Source organism: Athene cunicularia (assembly GCF_003259725.1).
Source record: "Athene cunicularia isolate RWA chromosome 1 unlocalized genomic scaffold, athCun1 chr1_part2, whole genome shotgun sequence".
NCBI lineage: Eukaryota > Metazoa > Chordata > Aves > Strigiformes > Strigidae > Athene > Athene cunicularia.
Genome location: NW_020799092.1, coordinates 14,031,895 through 14,050,055, shown reverse-complemented (window position 1 = coordinate 14,050,055; position 18,161 = coordinate 14,031,895). Strand labels below are relative to the sequence as shown.

General features: G+C 40.7%; 1 protein-coding gene across 2 annotated transcripts in view; it reads left to right on the top strand.

The window, feature by feature from the left end:
• The window catches only part of DENND5B (DENN domain containing 5B), an 87,183-nt gene that overhangs the window by 32,853 nt on the left and 36,169 nt on the right, over positions 1–18,161 (top strand). For both annotated transcript variants that reach the window (XM_026866554.1, XM_026866543.1), the window contains exons 4-7: positions 7,591–7,778; positions 11,199–11,735; positions 13,087–13,318; positions 15,411–15,561. In XM_026866554.1, the coding sequence (XP_026722355.1) occupies positions 7,591–7,778; positions 11,199–11,735; positions 13,087–13,318; positions 15,411–15,561 (1,108 nt within the window). The remainder of the gene's footprint in view (positions 1–7,590; positions 7,779–11,198; positions 11,736–13,086; positions 13,319–15,410; positions 15,562–18,161) is intronic.

The following is an 18,161-nucleotide window of genomic DNA, read 5'->3' as shown; positions in this document are numbered from 1 at the left end:
TCAGGTTACATCTTCCTGCGTATAGAGAATACTTTTAAGTTTAAATAGGGCCAAATTTTAACAATGAACTTTTGAAAACCGAGGGGAGGGATTAGATACTTTTTCCCTGCAGTTCTTCAGAGTACGGTCTTTGGATTGCAGCTTTATAAACCTCATCCTCTAAAAATCAAAGCTTGGATTATGATGTGTTCCTGTGACTTTCAAAGGAAGGGTATAAGAACTGCGAGACTCCAAATAAAGCAGAAAAAACTAATAGATTCATACTTGTCACTAAACAAGGCACACAGCATAGCACACATCTCATGTTGCGTAAGCTTGGGTCTTACAGACTTTCATTTATGAAACAGACTTGCTGTTATAGTTTTATTATAGTTTATTCAATCATAGACATAAATACTCTTGCAAGTGCCCTTTACTTTATTCAGAGCACAGCTCTCCTGTGCGACCATGGAGATGTAAGGATATTGTGAATGTTCAGGCATCCAGCAGTGTCCAAGGTAATAACACTGCGATAGCTGCTACAGTTTCCCAAGGATTTGTAACAAAAAGCCACTGGCATGAGAAGTCTGCTGGGGAGACATGAATTAAACTGTGGCTTCTGTGGAAACCTCGGCAATCCATTTTGTATGTCTGCCTTTTTAGGGATTTAAAAATGAGGGGGAACATGTGGATGAGACGAAGATAAACTTAGAGCTTAGGCTGTTTTCACTCATCATAATTTTGAGCATTTCCCAAGTTGTTTTACTAAAAGGGTTGAGTAATTGCTCCTCAAAGATTTAAATATTCTTTGCATTATTTTTTTTTTCAATCTTAGAAATAGTAGTACATATCACTGCATATATAATTGCCTGTAAAAAGGTAATGTCTGAAAAATCTTTCTTACAAAGTCTGTTTTGGGGGAGATTTTTTAAAACAAATACATGGATGATGTAATTGCCTTTAAAAGCTAAAATAGGCCTTTACATTCCAATTATGCCAAATAATTAACATGGCACTCAGAAGTGATCTTGAGCAAAGTTGTTGGCTGCTGGAGTCTGTGTCCTGGCGCAGGGCTGCTGCCTGCGGGGGAGGCTGCTCCGCCCCAGCAGCCACAGGGACCAGCAAGGGGCTCCCTGCGTTGCCAGGGGCATCTTCATGTGTCCTGTTGCTGCTTTGTCAGCTTTGTCACAGACTTTTTTGCCCTGCTCTTGAAGGCTTAACCATGCTGGTAATGGGAGCTAATTCAAGTTTTCCTGTGAATTAATTCTTAAGGTGGCTCTAAATCATAAGCTAATTTATGCTGAACCATTGATGGCAGGCTGTGACATGGATAAATCGCATAAATGGAAATTTATTGAAGAGGAAGTGATTTTTTTCCATTAAGCGTTTGCCAACAAGGGAAAATGGGAAGAATTGGCCTTGGTGAATATTGGCCTTGGGATGTTTCCCTTGGGGCAGAGCTGACTCCCACTCTGAGAGGCTAATTCTTAGTGCAAGCAATTGGATGCAGGTTCATTTTGATCATCCTGTTTAACAAAAATATGTATTTTCAGTTTTGCATAAATTGCTGCTCTGCTTTTATCTTGTAACTCATGTGTTTGTGTCACTCTGGTAAATCCACTCTTCTGTTGGGGATAAAGGGTGTTGAGAAACCATAGGTTATTTCCCCAGGACAGTCTGCTGGTTACAACCCCACATCACTGATCTGTCCAAGTTCTCTGAAGGCAACACTGGTGCAAGATGATTTCTATGGTGCATAAACATTTCCTGAAGCATTTTTTTTTCATTTTATCTGAACATCTCTTGAAATCACCTGATCTGGCTTGTCAGTCATTGCAGCTGCTGGTATACAAACCAGATGAAAGATGGAAGCTTTGAGGGTGCTTTGAAGTCTGTGACACTTATACGCATTGCTTTTGTGAATCTATTGAGATCTGATTTGAAAACCTCTGCTTTCATAAACAATTTTTGTCTCAGATGTGAATTTCAGATTTCCTTTTTCATCTGCCGTATGCTATATATAAACATTACAGATCTGAAGGTGCCAAGCCCCTAGACAGGTCTTATAACTGTTGTGTGCCATTCCTGACTCACACTCAGAGCTCAAAGTAAAATATTAATTTTTATTTTCCAGTTTTTCTAATATACTTGGCTCAGCTAATCCATATCCTGTTACAAAAAGTAGCAGTTGAAGAGCAGTTGCTTATAGTACTCTGAAGAGGTAACATGTGGAAAAACTGTTAGTTACCAGGGAAGTTTTAATGCTGGTTGAGGTGTTTCCTTCTGAAGAATTAGCTCTTATTTATTAAGGTTCATTGATTATTTTTTTTTCTCTGTTGTTGGCTTTGTTTTGTTTAGAACTGTTGCTTAGAATAATTTTGTTCCTTTTGATAAGGTACTCTTTGGGAATGTCATCCAGTTATCTTCCAGGATACATATTTAAATATGTGGCTTTGCAAAGCTGCACATGTTCAAAAAGCAGTAGAGGAAAGGAAGTGGTGCCCAGGTAACCCATCTTTTCAAATGCTTCCAAGTGCTTTCAAATTGTATGTAAAGTGGGACTTAAAAAAGAAAAGAGGAAACACAGTCTATTTTTAACGCATTATACTGGATTTAGAAGATCCAGGCTGAGCCTCCAGCTCTGCAGTAGGCTTTCTACCTTCCCTTTGGTAGGTTACTAGAACAGAGAGTTGGAAAACTGCCAGCTTGCTCTTTCATCAGGAAGGCTGGGTATGTTGGAACCAGAATAACAGCGTACTGATCACAGCAAGAATGCCCTTTCTGGTTTGAATGAGTGTGTGTGTGCTCTTACACATGCCTTATACTCAAAAATTGTGTGGTTGGGCATTTGTAAAGAAGGTCCCAGCTGAAATTCTCTTCTGTCTACAGCCAAAGATTTGAACCTGTTTTGGAGGTAGCACCTGAAGAAGGGAGGTCTTAGCTGTTCTGGGCAGGAATAATACTGTTGTCCCTTTTCTCTGTCAAAAGGATCTTGGTTTTACTTTTCTGCAGCATAGAAAGGATTTTGAGATACCAAACTCCTTTGCAGCAGGAAAAATAGATTTTATGTTGAACTTTTTGAATTGCTTAACATCTCAGAGCTTCTATACCCAATGTATAAAATGAAAGAAGAATGATTGTTTTGTTTTCTCAGTCACTGCTTGTGTTTGGACTTTAAACTCTGGGATAGATATTTCTGCATGCACAAGTATCTGTTGTAATACCATGCTGCTTGGCTATTGTATTATGGAGAATCAATAGCAAGACAAATATTTGTCAAACTTAGTACTCTTTCAGAAAAATATTTATAGTGAATTGATACTAAAATGCTGAAACCATTTCTATCTCCAGCACAAAATAGGGATTCGTAAGTATACAGGAATCTCTCGGGGTTTGCATTTTAAGCCTTATGTTGTATTTGTGAGCCATGTGAATGTCACCAGACCTTTGTAAAGCATGGCTAAAACATGATGCTCACAGTGGAGCTGCCGATCTGCGGCAGAGCAGGTCCCCACTGCAGTTACTTGTCCTGTGCAGGGAAGTGAGATGCAGGAACTTGGCCAAAGGCCCCCAGCAGATGCTGCTAGAAAAAGGGTTTGCATCCAGAGTCTTTGAACTTGACTCTGCTGCCCTCTTTTTCACTTAGGAGAAGGTTAAGTATGAGAGACAGACCCATGCCAAATCCTGCTAGGTGGTTGTTAGAAGGCAGCAGTTGCAATAAAACCCTAGGGGCCACTTTGCCCTGGGATTATCCTCCTTGAACAGTTTATCTTGGAAAATGTCCTGTGTACAAATTAGAGATTTAACTGTGAACACAAAAAACTTGCTGTAGGAACTGTGCTCAGTGGTGTTCCCTGTCCTGGAGAACACGGGATGGTTCTCTGTCCCAAGAAGGCAGGCTGCAGGTATAGGTGCCAAACAAAATAATGTGGTATAAGCTAAGGTCAATTTGGGAGTGGGAAGAAGTGAAAACTGAAAGTAAGAGAGTGATTTAGAAATACATGTAAGAGAGGTGGAGCAATCAGATGGAAAGGAGATCCGAGGTAAGAGAAATCTAAAGCTAAAAGTTCATCTACACACTGCAGAGAAACACATCTGCTGTCTGGGACATTCAGTAAGTCTCCAGACCTTCTGGGTCCTTTCTCCACTGTTCTGGACTGCACAGCAAAGAGAAGAGGAAGGCACTGCCCTAGGTTTAGGTCTCTACTGTCTGTTACTTATTTCTGTACCCAGGGAAGATTTTGCACGGATCAGATCTTTGCTCTAGTGGCAGAAGCTGCTGCTGTGGGCCATCACCATGGACTGTGACCTTCTGCTCGTGCATTTAAAGCAGTCAGTATTAGCCTTGTTGGCATTGCAGGACCTTTCACTGCTTCCAGTGTGGCATACACCACATGAGGTGGGTGAGCCCCAAGAAGAGGAAGTGATTTATTTCACAGATCTCAAGAAGTTACCTTGATTTGAGCCATTCATCTCTCTGAGTTTGTGACCTTCTGTGGATATCACCCAGACAGTTTTTACTTCTTGTATCTTTTCCAGATGTTTCTTGATGTCAGATGGATGGGAAACAGTACTGTTGTGTCCCCACTCTGCTCAACAGGCAGGCCTTTCTTGAAAGACACTCCCTAAATTGGCAAATACTATCTAATCCCCTATTCTAGCTTTAAAGGTTGGAGCAGGGTCAGAGAATAGTTTTTCTACCTGGGCCTGTCATTCATAAAATTATAGGCACGCAGTTGGAGATTGTTATCGTAGTCTAGTACTGATGGTGGGATAGGATCTGATAATGCTCTCTCTGTTGATGCAAGCACGCACAGTCTATACAACCCCTGTTTTTTCCATCTGCTTCCATTCTTTCCCTCCTTCCTCTTTTTTTTTTTTTTTTTTTTTTTTTTTTTTTTCTGCCTCCCCTTTCCTCTCTGGTTTGGGAAAATGGAGGAATCCTTTATTTCCAGGTTGTCCTCAGTAACCACATAAGCTTCCCTCAAATGATGATAGGTACAAAAATCTCTACATCAAAAAAGGCTTTATTCCTTACAGGATAGGTATCTAACCTTGTACAGACTTGAATGTAAATACAAAGTAACTAGACTTTCTTACTTCATTAAACAAATATCAAAAGAACCCTTTCCAGGTTTTTTTAATACTACTTTTCTGGAGCAACCTGGGAACTTCCTTCTCTTCAGTGAAATCTGCTGGGTATATAAATTTTTTTTTTATCTCTGCTAATCACTATCAAGCATTGCTAGATGGTAACAATTAGCCTAATAATTTGGTTATCACTAGGGTTTTTTTAAGAACAGCTTTCCTCATAGTAAATTGGTTACAAAAGCTGTGCTAGTGGCCATGTTAAATATTATCAGTAGCATCAAAGAGAAGTGAGTATGCATTTCCAGAGTTGAATGCCCTTATCCAAAAAAGATACTTGCAACTTTGCTGTGAAAACCTGTTATTTCACATGGCTATGTAGATCATAACAGACTTTGAATTCATCTCATGCATACTAAGACATGCTACCTTCTGGATTTGTTTTTTTTAAACCTTTAAAGCTTTCAGAGTTATGAAATATTATGAGATGCCTAAGCTTCACCAGGAGGTGTTGTAAGTTGAGTTTGTATAAGTGCTCTTCAACCAGACAGCCAATAGACATGTATAATTGTAGACCATTGCACAGGCAGGGATTCATAAATGGCTGATCTGTAGCTGGGAATGGTTTTGAGATGTAACCTTGAGACTGACTTGTATGCTTGAAAATAATTTTGAAGATTGAGTGACTAGCTATTAGTGAGACAAGAAGAAAAATGTTTATGCCCTGCCAGCTGACCTTCTGCAGATTGAGGCTGGTTTTCCACAGAGAGGTGCTAGCAAGAAGGAGAATGGGTTATACAATTTGTTGTTTTAATTTGCATATTTATTCAAGTGCATCTTCCCGGTGACCTCCTAATAGCTGAGCAGTGTCAGATGACAGCGCTTTTGCTATTGCTGATGTCTGCCAGGGTATCAGGCTGGCTTGTTCAGGAAATGGGCAGGGCTGGGCAAGGTTCCTATCCAGGCTAAAGCAGTCAGCGGGGCTATAGGAAAAAAGCCTTCTTAGTCATCTCAAAACCAGTGTGTTCATACATATATCATTAATTTCACAGAGTGGGGCAGAGGGGCTAGAAGACATAGGCAACAACCCAAGTATTACCAAGGATCTGTGTCTGGCCTTGGTGAGAGTCAAAATCTTTTGGTTGCTCAAGCCAAAGCTCGTGAGACTTACTTGGCACTGATGAGAACTAGTTTTGGGTACAGCCATAGAGGAGACATCCCTTCTGCCACTCTTGCTGGTTACTGACATCATAACCGTGCACTCAAGCTGCGGGGAACAAACCCTTTTGCAAATAGTGAAGAGCAGCTTTCACAAGTAGCAGAGGCCCAGGATAGGAATTGGAACAAACTCCCCCTCTTGCCTGTGCTATGCACCTCATGCAAGTTCAAAGTTAATTACAAACTTGCACTCTGGTGTTTCTGTCTTTAACCACTACCGTTAAATGAGACGTGCAGCTTCTTCATGAGAAGTTAAGATTCCTAAGGAACTTCGGTTTAACTACATTCATGTTCTTAGAAATTTGAGGGGATTTGTTATTAATGCAGAAGCTGCTGTAATATGAAGTAGTAGCAATCATCTGGTTTCACATTCAGCAGCAGCTTACAAGACCCAGGGGTCTTTCCCTGTTTCCTGGTGGATTGCCTGCAGTTTGGAATTCGCTGTAAGGATGACCATCCCTTTAATACCATGTGATGTGTTTATTTAAAAAAACACTGTGTTCTCAAATTTAGATTCCATCAAGCGTATTAATAAATAGGTTATGGTATTGCATCATGCCAGCTAGATATTTAAGAAATAATTTGCTCTTTTCCAAATTCTGAAATATTCTCACAGCTCATCTGGATTGACTTAAATTTTAATTTGAAAATAATGCATGATGTGTTTACTTGAACCAAAACATCGCAAAGCAATGAACCAGTGGATTAAATACAAGTTTGGGGAAATAATGCAATATAAATAGGCTTGCTATACAGAATATTTTTGAGAACTAGATTTCTATTAGGTTTCTGTTTGGATTTTATTTATAAGCAGTGTTTGTAAATACTTCAGGACTGTAAACTTCTGCTGGTATGTGGCCAAGGTGAGTCTTCTGGAAAGTACATTCAGCCTTAGAAGTAGTAGCAAGTGCAGCAGAAGCAGGCAGGCAGGAGCAAGCAAGAAACCACAATGTTTCCTTGAAGTTCACTTCTTTATTCTCCTTTTCCCCTGTAAAAATACATGCTTTTTATAGAATTAGAGTATTATTACCCTGTACTATGGAGAAAACTTTTGGTATCCTTTTAATAAATTAATTTAATGATGGAATAGATCTAGATAAGATATGAATATGCTGAGCAGTTTCTTCCTGGGGGTAATGGGTTTTGACAAATTAAATAATGTTTAAGATGAAGTACTTATTTTCAAAATAACATCTTACCATATAAACATGGTTTCTGTCTTGTTTTGTCACTCATGTCCTTGCCAGCCTGATTTCAAAAGCAAAACAAAGAAAGATAATTCAATGTCTGTCTCTCCCTGTCTAGATTATCAGCGTCTGATGACAGTGGCAGAGGGGATCACAACACTGCTGTTCCCATTTCAGTGGCAGCATGTGTACGTCCCCATCCTTCCTGCCTCTCTCCTGCATTTTCTGGATGCTCCCGTTCCCTACCTGATGGGGCTGCAGTCCAAGGAGGGAACCGACCGCTCCAAGCTGGAGCTGCCTCAGGAGGTCAGTCTCCACTTTTGGGGTTGCTACCCTGAAACCACATTGTTAATATTTGTGTGAATCCCTGCTAGAAAATGCCGTGCCTGCTGTTAGGAGGCTTCTATGGCACTGTGAAGGCTGTTTGCCAGAAGGAGTAAGATAGTAGGGGAAGTTTTTGTAGACCTTCTTGGTCCATTTCTGAATTTAATGAGTGCCACTAATTGTATAGACTTCTAAATGCTTCTACTTCTGCTTCTTGCTGTGATGCTAAACCTCTCTCTGCTTTCCTTACATCACATACTTCACCACGTTTTAATATTCTTTGTCAGTGTCACAGTCCTGTTGACAGAGGGCTGAAGAGCATTTCATTTGGGGATGGTCTTTATGAATCTGGATCTTGTGTGCAATTACTAGATAGTATAAACCTGTCCCAGTCCCCCTGTTGCTGCTGAGAAGCGTGCCGCATCCTGCCAGCCTCGTCCCACCCTTGGTTGAGCCCATGTGTTCCTGGCTGGGTCAAGGTCTATTACTAGACCTGCATCCTGGCCTCAAATGAGCCATATTTGCATTAATACTGTGCCTGTGAACCACTTTAGAGGTGTACTCACATACGTACTTTCACAATATTGACTCACTCCAGTGATGGTCTTTTGAAGATCTTCTGTACTCCCACGCAATGGGAAGTAAAAATTTTGTCTGGTCTATCACTTTTTGACAGAGGAAAAAAGGAAGGAAAGGTTGTCCTCCTAATCTAGGTGTTAAAATTACTGGTGGTAGAGAGTGAAATGGAGATTTTTCTCCTCAAAATTTGACCAAAATGATTAAAACTGCTTCACATTTTAATCTGGCCAATGATCACTCTCCATACTGCAAAGTCTTTGGGATAAGGCTAGCCTGTCTGCATTCAAGATGGTGGCTGGACCCATCTCTTGAGCGTGCCATGCGTTTTAACTTGGGTTTCTTCTTAAAATCAGGGGGAACCCTGAGAATAACTGTTTGTATGACTGTAACATCTCGTGACAGTGGCAACGCTGTGCTCAGCTCCATGCGGGGACCTCTCTCCGGGGCAGAGTCCCTAGGGCTTGCAAATAGTTGCCCTACTAAGGCAGGGAGGAGCAGCAGCAAAGAGGAGTACGCAGGAGGGCAGGTTTCGATGTGGAAGTGGAGAGAGAAGCACAGGGCAAGGATAATATGTTTTTTAACAAAGTATTGGGTGAAGGGGACTGATTCTTAGTCTTGGTGGTATGTAACAGTGCAAATCAAGCCTTACCTTGATGGTGCAATGACTCAATTGCATGAAACTTGCATTGGTGTGGAAACGAAGCTGGTATCTAGCTATGCTTTTCAGTAAAACTATGCTAATAATACATAATTACTGCATATTAGTCATATGCTTTTAGTTAGCAGATTAAGCTGTCATTTTCCTTAAATTAAAATTTTAATGTGATGGGCTTACAGTATCACTGGAATAATAAATTAAATATTGCAAGTGAGGGAAGAGTAATAGTGGGGTGGAACACATCCCCCCTTAAGATGTTTAACAAATGAGTGAAAAATATCAGCATTTATGCACACCACAGGTCCAGTAACTATTGGAGAGACAGAAAAAAAAAAAAAAAAAAAAAAAAAAAAAAAAAAAAAAGAGGAGGTATTGGACAGGGAAGATCTTGAATCTTAAATTCCTCTAGAAAATAAAAAATAGAAAATCCTTCAACATGCAAGGAGTGATGAAGTACTGTTCGCTTTAGCATTCCTTTATTGTTCAGGCCAGGAGCTAGCTGTTTCTAGCTTTTGCTCTAAATATAAACCATTTGTTTGTTAGAGATAAAAATTCTAACAACTGGCCATCATGCTGTCTTAAGGTTACTAATCCCTCTGCATTAACTTTAATCATCAGATGTTTTTGAAGAGAGAAGTGAGACCAATTCCCCAAGGGTTTTCTGAATCCAAATCTCATTTTTCAAATTTTGTAAATGATATGCAGAGCTGAAATTAAAAAGCCTTTGAAATGAAATATTGATAGAAAAGAAGACAGTCCCTGAGCTGAAGAACTGTACCAATGCACACCACAACTCTTTAATAGCTGCATAATTAAGTAAAGCAAATTGTTTTGAATGAAGAAATGCTTTTCTTTGTACAGTCCAAATTTATTATGAAAAAGTGAGTTGAAGGGACATTTCTGCTTTACCAAATGAATCCTAATACTCTTTAAAGTATCTATGTGAAAGTTGATTAATGTCAAACATGTCTCTGGAATATCCAGTCTATAATAACCATGTTTGCTGTGGAATGTATTGTCCTGCTGAAAAATGACCTTTTCAGAAAAGGAGGAAAATAAGTTATTTCTGTTCACATAATTTGAAGATCAGTCTGCAGTGTTTGATGAGAAGTAAAGAGCAGTGAAAGTGCCTTGGAGAAGGCAGAGGAGCTGTGCTAATGGCCAAGTCAGGCTAACAAAGACCTGCTGCTGCCCTGTGGGTTTCTGCAAGTCCCATTCTGCAGCTTTATGCCAGGGTAAAACCTGTCAGAGCCCAGGATCTTGGGAATCTGACCTGGTTTAAGATTTTAGTCAGCACGGGGCACTCAGAATTTCAGATGTAAACTGCAGTTCAGAAGATCAATTACTGTTTTTCATTCTTCTTCTATTATTCCTGAGGGTGCATTTGCAATGTAATTAATTTTTATGTAATGTTCTTCCATCCCTCCATTGTCACTTTTCCTAGGAAAAATATCAGCTCTGCTAGATTCATGTCTTCACTTAAATTTAATCTTATGGGCTGAGATCCATCTCCATTTGTAGCAAAGCTAAGAGCACTCTGTTTAAATCTCAGGCAGAGGAATCGCCAAGATTGAAAGCCTCTATAGAAAAAGGGGTTGGGGGAAGAGGGGAAATAGGACTTGATCTCCAGTGGACAAGCTATACTTAAGACATGATCCCAAAGGATTTGCATGGGGCCCTCTTTCGTAGCTTTGCTCATAGAATTGTTGTTTTTCTCACTGAACAACTCATTCCTTGGTAGCACAGCTACTGAGTCTTTCTGAAGTTGGATCTTGGTAGAATAAATGTGCCCTTAAGATGCAGTAATTCACACAGATAGTATTTACATAGGATGAAAAGAGGTTCTGTGCCTCCTACTTGCTGGTGTGTCCTTGGCTGGTCTGGGAGGGCATATCAAATTTTTGTAGTGGGAAGTTTGGGACCTGCAAGGCCTAGGAGAACAGGAGGGGGCAGGAGGTTTGTTTATTTGTTAAGTCATTGCCAACAAGTTGTCCCCCAGTTTTACTGAAATCTGAAATGTCACAGGCTGGATGACACAGCTTAAGTCTCCTGCATGTGTTCTCTTACCCTTTTGCCTGGAAGGACCCCAGGAAGATAGGGCTACTTATCAGAGGAGCCAGTTCAGTGCTGAGTGTCCCATTTTGAAATTTTTCTTTGTATTTCAGGCAAACTTGTGTTTTGTAGACATCGATAACCATTTCATCGAACTGCCAGAAGAATTCCCTCAGTTCCCCAACAAGCTGGAGTTTATCCAGGAAATCTCTGAGGTTCTCCTGCAGTTTGGGATCCCGCCAGAGGGTAACCTACACTGCAGTGACAGTGCCACCAAACTCAAGAACCTGGTCCTTAGTGACCTGGTGAATGACAAGAAGAATGGCAACATCCCTGGTAATGCTCTCAACATGTACGAGCTGCTGAAAGGCAACGAGACGATCGCTCGCCTGCAAGCCCTTGCCAAGAGAACTGGTGTGACGATGGAAAAAATGACCATCACAGCTCCCCTTGTGGAGAAGGAGAAGGATGGGAAATTGCCGTGTGAGGAGGTGGAGCTGAGGGACTACAAACTGAATGTGCAGCTTCGTGAAGTTTTTGCCAACCGCTTCACGCAGATGTTTGCAGACTATGAGGCTTTCGTCATTCAGGCTGCCCCTGATATGGAGTCGTGGCTGACAAATAGGGAACAAATGCAAAACTTTGACAAAGTAAAATAGCCATGTATTCATTTTTCCATCTGAAAGTGTTTTTTGGGAGGGAGGGAGAATTACTATATTAAGTAAATATAGCCTAAATACTCTTTAATCCACTGTTCTTCATCTACCTCACTGAGATATTTGTCTGTTTTGATTACATGGGACCAGATTGCCTGCCAGAGTAAATTGGTGCAGAACCACTGAGCTGGTCAGACACATCTTGGCTTGTACAAACCAAGCTGGCAGTCTTCTGCCCAGCTGATGGGGCTTCTCCTGTGGGCTTAGTGGAAGGGTAGCAATCAAAAGTGACTTTTTTTTCTTTCCTGAGAGGAAAGGTGCACACCAGAGACAGAAACCAAATCCAGCCTTTCTTGTTTCCTAATCTCACGTTAGAACTTTATTAATTGGTAGTGTTGTTCTGTAGAAGGTTATCACATCATTATGCAGAAGAGTACTGTTATGACTCCACTGTAGTGTGTAGACAAGAGTGAAAAGGAAGCCAAGATTAGAAATGGGAAAATAGACTGTAGGCTAGCAAAAGTAATGAGAAATATTGGGAAGCTTGCACATTTATGATTTCTGAGTGACTCTGCAAACTAGATAGCACTCTTAGCCATCAGCTTTTTTAGCTACAAGTCCTTCTCTAAGGAGAATGGTAGAAAGATAAACAGTCAGGAACAGACTAACTATTGATCTGAGTCAGTTTTTGATCAAAAAAAATGCTGCCATGCCTTTTATTGGTATTGTTTGTATTCAGGTGTTGAACAGTACAGCATTCAAAAGGAGGGAGTGGTTTAGGCAATCTCTGCTAGTACTGCTACGATAAAATGGGCTGCTAAGGTTAGGATTTTCAAAGCTCATTTAGACACTTAGGCATATGGTCAATTTAATTGGAGATTTCTGATTAATTACCCTTCATAGCTTCACAAAAGAGCATTAGCTGGAGAGCACTGTACACGCCTTGATTATGTACAACACCTTAATAAGTGATGTGGTCCCAAGCAGGGATGTGCAGACCAGAGGTGCCAAGTGGGCAGGTGGTAGTCTGCTGTGGGTTGCACAGGGCTCGTTCCTGCAGGTGGTATCTGCTAGGTTGCTTTGATAAAGCTGGTAGCACGGGTACTACTTCAGTAACTCCATATTCCCTTCATTCTAGCTGTCACAAAGACTCCCCGACTGCTTATTTCTCACAGTTGTGACTGAAGAGGTGACCCGTGTTCAAAACCCCTTCATAGATGGATTCACACCTCTGAGAGGGGTTTTTGTGGTGGGGAAGCCTTGTCCAAGCCTTCCCATTGGCTGATGGGTCAGTCCTCTGATGCTGGGCAGTAACACCGCACTAATGAACTGTTCTGTATTTCAGGCTTCCTTCCTTTCGGACCAACCTGAGCCTTACCTCCCATTCCTTTCACACTTCATCGAAACACAGATGTTTGCAACCTTCATAGACAATAAGATAATATCCCAGTGGGAAGAGAAGGACCCATTTCTGCGAGTTTTTGACTCCCGAATTGAGAAAATAAGGCTATATAATGTAAGGGCCCCTGCGCTGCGGACATCCAACTATCAGAAATGCAGCACTTTGAAAGAAGCAGGTACGTTCAGACGGGCTAGTAAAATATTCAGAAGTACAATGTCAGCCACAAGAAATATGTCCTCAATCATATGAGCACTGCAGCTGATGAGAGAGCCCTAGAGCTACCTGTGGAGGACAGCGGTGTCCTTTTTTTCCCTAGGCAAAAATTTCAGCATGCTTTTAAACACCAAGAATAGCAGGAGCCTTTACCTTCCCTTTGAGCTCTCCTAGGCTGGTGCCTTTAATAAGCACAAACCAATCATGGAGCTGGGCTTACTGTTTCTCATTTCAGGCAGTTCCTGTTCCATTGCCAGGAGAGCTTTCCTTCGCTGTGGTGGTGGGACCAGTGCCAGCCACACCAAGCAGCCGAGTCCCAGTGTCTGCTCCACTGGCCTCATCTCCCCCTTCTTGTAAAAAGACTTTTTTTTGACTTACGCAATTTGGCTAGAGCAGCAGGGGATGCTAGGGATATAATCCTGCGTGGCATATTTTAGTAGCTCCAGCATTAGATGCTCAGTGTTAATGAACAATATGCTGTGTGCTGAAGACTGATTTTTTTTACCATTACAGTCACAGGATGCATTTTCAAATTATACTTGAGTTTCTTACTGTGCAAGTATTTATTTAATTTCCAAGTAATACAGGGAAATTATACTCTTAAATTTGTTGGGACACATGTTAATGAAATGGGGCAAACACATTTCTCATGGGTTTTTCTTGTTTAATTCCTTCAGAGTGTTTTACTTGTTACAAATGTGGCAGAAATAGAAATCCTGTGCCTGCTTAACTTTGTCTGTCTAAAACCAATTCTAATTTGCAGGTCGACTGTCTATTCAGCGTCTAGTTTTGGTAGATATTGTGGCACCGGAACCTCATTTTCTGTCTTGTGAAAAGCAGCAAACTGATAGTAATACCAACTTTCCTTCATATTTACCATTCACAATATGTGTGACCCTACCACCAGTCCAGCACCTGTTTAACCTGCCATTTTTGGAACCCTTCAAACCCTCTGATCCCACACTACCCAGTCCTAATCTTTTTTTCCAAAATAAAACCATACAAAGCATGGGGGTGTTATTTGAGGGGGAACAAAGCTGCTGAGTTTCTAATGATAATGTATGTAAATCTTATGACAGTTTCTTTCCCATCACAGTTTCATAACATAGGAAATGAGTTCTGTGTTGTTCTTATCAAATGGAAAATGGATTTAACTTCTACATTTTGCATATTTATTCACTAGTGGTAATATGCTGAAAAGAACAGGCCTGCCTGTTAATGGATAGCCTATAGAAGTGAATATTAAAGTTGCTAATTAAATGCTCATTTCCCCCATACACCTCCTTTCCCCTCTCTTTCACAGTGCATCTGACTCAATGTTGAGAGGGTGACCATTTTTATTTTCATCCTGCTTGAGATTTGAGATTAAATTCTCACGTCCTTGAAGCAACCAACTGAACCACATTAGTCTTAATGGAGCTGAGATTTCTGGGGAGCCCTCTACGGTCTTGCCGTAGTCGCCCATGTTTCCAAGCATCTGTTCATCATCTTGATGTTGCTCAGGCCTTGCTACGGTTAGCTGTGCTTTTTGAAGGCCTGTCATTCAGTAATGGCATATCTAATTTCAGGAGGAGGATCATTATAGGTGCCAGGTGTTTGCAAAACTTGAGTATTGCCACCCCATGCGTCTGCCCATTGAGACCTGTCTGGGGCAAAGTGAGGTGCCTGACGCCACAGAGAGTTGCAACCAGCCTCAGAGGTCTCCATCCTGCCGAAGGAGTGTTAAAGTCAAACACTGAATTTCAGAGAAAGATTGCAGTGTTCTTGTTAATTCATAACCCATCTTGTAGGCTCCAGTAAATACCTGCTTGCTTAACAGCTAACTTGTTTGTGCCAGTACTGGTTGTGTTGGGTGTAGAAACTAAAAGCACAATAACAAAATAACAGCGCAAATGTTTCCTCACTTCTATAAGTGATAGATTTCTGGGTCTAAAGTCACTATTTAACTTTTTAGAGTATTTTCAGGGATTGGAGCATGACCACTTCTGTTGTCGTAGCATGTGTCTTCAGGTGGTCCGCTAACATGGTGGTTCACCTGTGACTGTAACTTGCAGCCCAATCCATCGAGCAGAGGCTGTTGAAGATTGATCACACAGCTATCCACCCGCACTTACTTGATATGAAGATTGGTCAAGGGAAATACGAACAAGGATTTTTCCCAAAGTTGCAATCGGATGTCTTGGCAACAGGACCCACCAATAACAAGTAAGCACAGGTTTTCTTTTCTGAATTTGAAACCAGATTTTTCATATACAAGATTCACACCACTGGACAGAAGTCCTAATTTTGAATGACTTATGACCAGTCTAATGAGCCCTAGCAACTCTTTCCTTTTCTGGTTTTTATGGGTTGTGATTTTTGAAGTTATAGCTGTGGCTTGGGTTATATTAGAAAGCATTAGCTCTGATTTTGGGAAGACTCCTCAGTACTGTTTTCTGTCGAGTGGTAAGTACTGTATCTTCTCATACACATTTTTAGTTTTATCATTGCCATAGTAAATTTAAAGTTCATGTCTTCACTGTTTTGCACTGAATAGGATCATTTGGAAACCTGAGCCAAAATTCAGATTCTGAAATAAATTTTGATATTGAAATCACACCATCATGCAGAATAAAATTAATGTTCCTATTTTTTGCTCTCTTTTCTTTAGCTGTTATTACATGACCCAGCAACTTCTATAGCTCTCTTTCAGTTTCCGTGTTGGAATAACCTGGAAGAATAATTTGGTGAGGGTGGAAAATATGTGGTTCTGTACCTGCATTTCCCTTCTGAGTCTGATACGGTTCTATAGTGCACTTTGATGGGAAGGTAGGGGTACTGATAGCTGTGGAATTGAGCACGTCATTACATAGTTAATGTACCTAATGTAAAATGAGAAGCCGGAATACTGATATATTTTACATTTATAACACTTATAATATAAAGTAAATGTTGTAAATTACATTAATTGGGGTTTTTTTTTCTTTCTTCCCTCAAAACCCAGGAATGAGGTGGGTTTTCTGCCCCTTCAAAAATGGGAGATTTGTGCATCAATGATTACTATTCCATGAAATTATTAGTTCAAGACCTCACTTCTGTGGTAGGTTAAAATGTAGGAGCACAGATAGATCTGAGAGCTGCAAAAGCTATGACTGTCCAGACATTAAAGCTAGCTCTTGTTTTAGACACGTGCATGCTGCTCTGAGCTCCTGTATTCTATTTATGCACCTTTTGTGCACCCCAGTGCTAGCGTAATACCTGTCACGACCCGGACTGGAAACCCAGAGAGTCGCAACGGTTCTGTGACTCCCCCCAGATTAAATGAAAGTGAAACGACATCAAACGACCGGTTAAAATGTTTTACTTGCGGTAGAAAGCAAGTCAAACTTGGAAAAAGATAATAAGAAAGGAAAGGAAAGGGGGGGGGAAAAGTCAAACAAATCCGGATCACCACCCCTGGATCCAGTGTTGTCTCAGGTCCTGTAATCTCGGGTGGTGGGTGCACCACACAGCAAAGTTTCTGTCGCCTTTTAAATTCATTTTATCAGCTAATTAGCATACTTCGGGTTTTTCTCTCAGTTTCCAGAATTTTGCTGACTTCATGCTTCTTGATCAGTCATTTGGCTCTTGGGGCAGAAATGATGACCTCTTATCAGTTCTTGTCACCTCTTCAATGGTGGAGGCGCGAAGTCGTTAGCAAGGCTTGTCTGGTGTCTGGCTGACACAACAGAGCCATAAAGGATCGGGCTTATACAGTGGAGCCAGTGATTAGCAGTCTTTGTGCTTTAGGGGAAACATTTGGTTTCACTCAGCCGGTGTCTCCCCCTCTGAGGCTTATCTAAGGAGTTTGTCAATACAACTGCAAGGCAGAGGGGGGTGCATCCTTCGATACACCCCCGCTCCCTTGGGTGGTGTTCCTTAGACTAATCACAAAGGTCACAGCTTGTCCTTAAGGTTTTATGTGTCGAGGAATGTTTCAGGCATTACTTCCTTCAGTTCCTTACAATACCTTTTTAATAACTTACTAGAAATAAGACTTGCAAATGATGAAATAAGATATCCTTAAACACTGAATGTTTAAAGAACTGAAATTCTTTAAAAGAAATTAAAAAAAACCCACCCACAACTCTAAGGAGGAGTACGTATTTCAAAGTTCCTTTGCTTGCAATCTTCTTGCAAACCAAGACAAAAGTTTAAGGTTAATGCTTCTTTGAGGAATGGAGGATTTCTTAATCTTGTGGGATGCTGTGTTTAGCAGTCTGCCTCTTATCCTTATGGTGGGTTTCGGTTTTACAGTGTCAGCAACAGTGTGAGCGTGCCCAGCCTGCTTGAAGTTGCTTATATATTCTGACTCTATTGCAGAATCTTAGTGAATCTATGAATAAGCATCACATTAAAAATAGTTGTCCTTGTACCTTTTAAGATGCTTCCGTTAAATTGCTACCTAGTCTAAAATGTGACTTCAACTCCTTGAGTGGTAATTTTGATTTAGATAGCTGGTTTTGGTCTCATTGTAGCATGTTTCAGAATTGTAAGTACCAAAATCCCATTACTCGCTGCAAAGTGGTGTCAAAGTGACAAATGTTTGGAATTCCTCCAGTTGTATATTGCCAGAAAGGTTTGTAATTGGAAAATCTTAAGACCATCTGTTTATATCTTTCTGCTTCCTGGCTTTTTATGTGAGCAGCTGAGAGGACTCTCTCTCTCATTTAAGATGTGTAATTCTGCTGAATTTACACCCACATATAAAACAGATAGCCTTTTCATGCTCTTTGCAAATACAGCATAATTCTTTTGACCACAGAATCAATTGAACCATAGCCTTC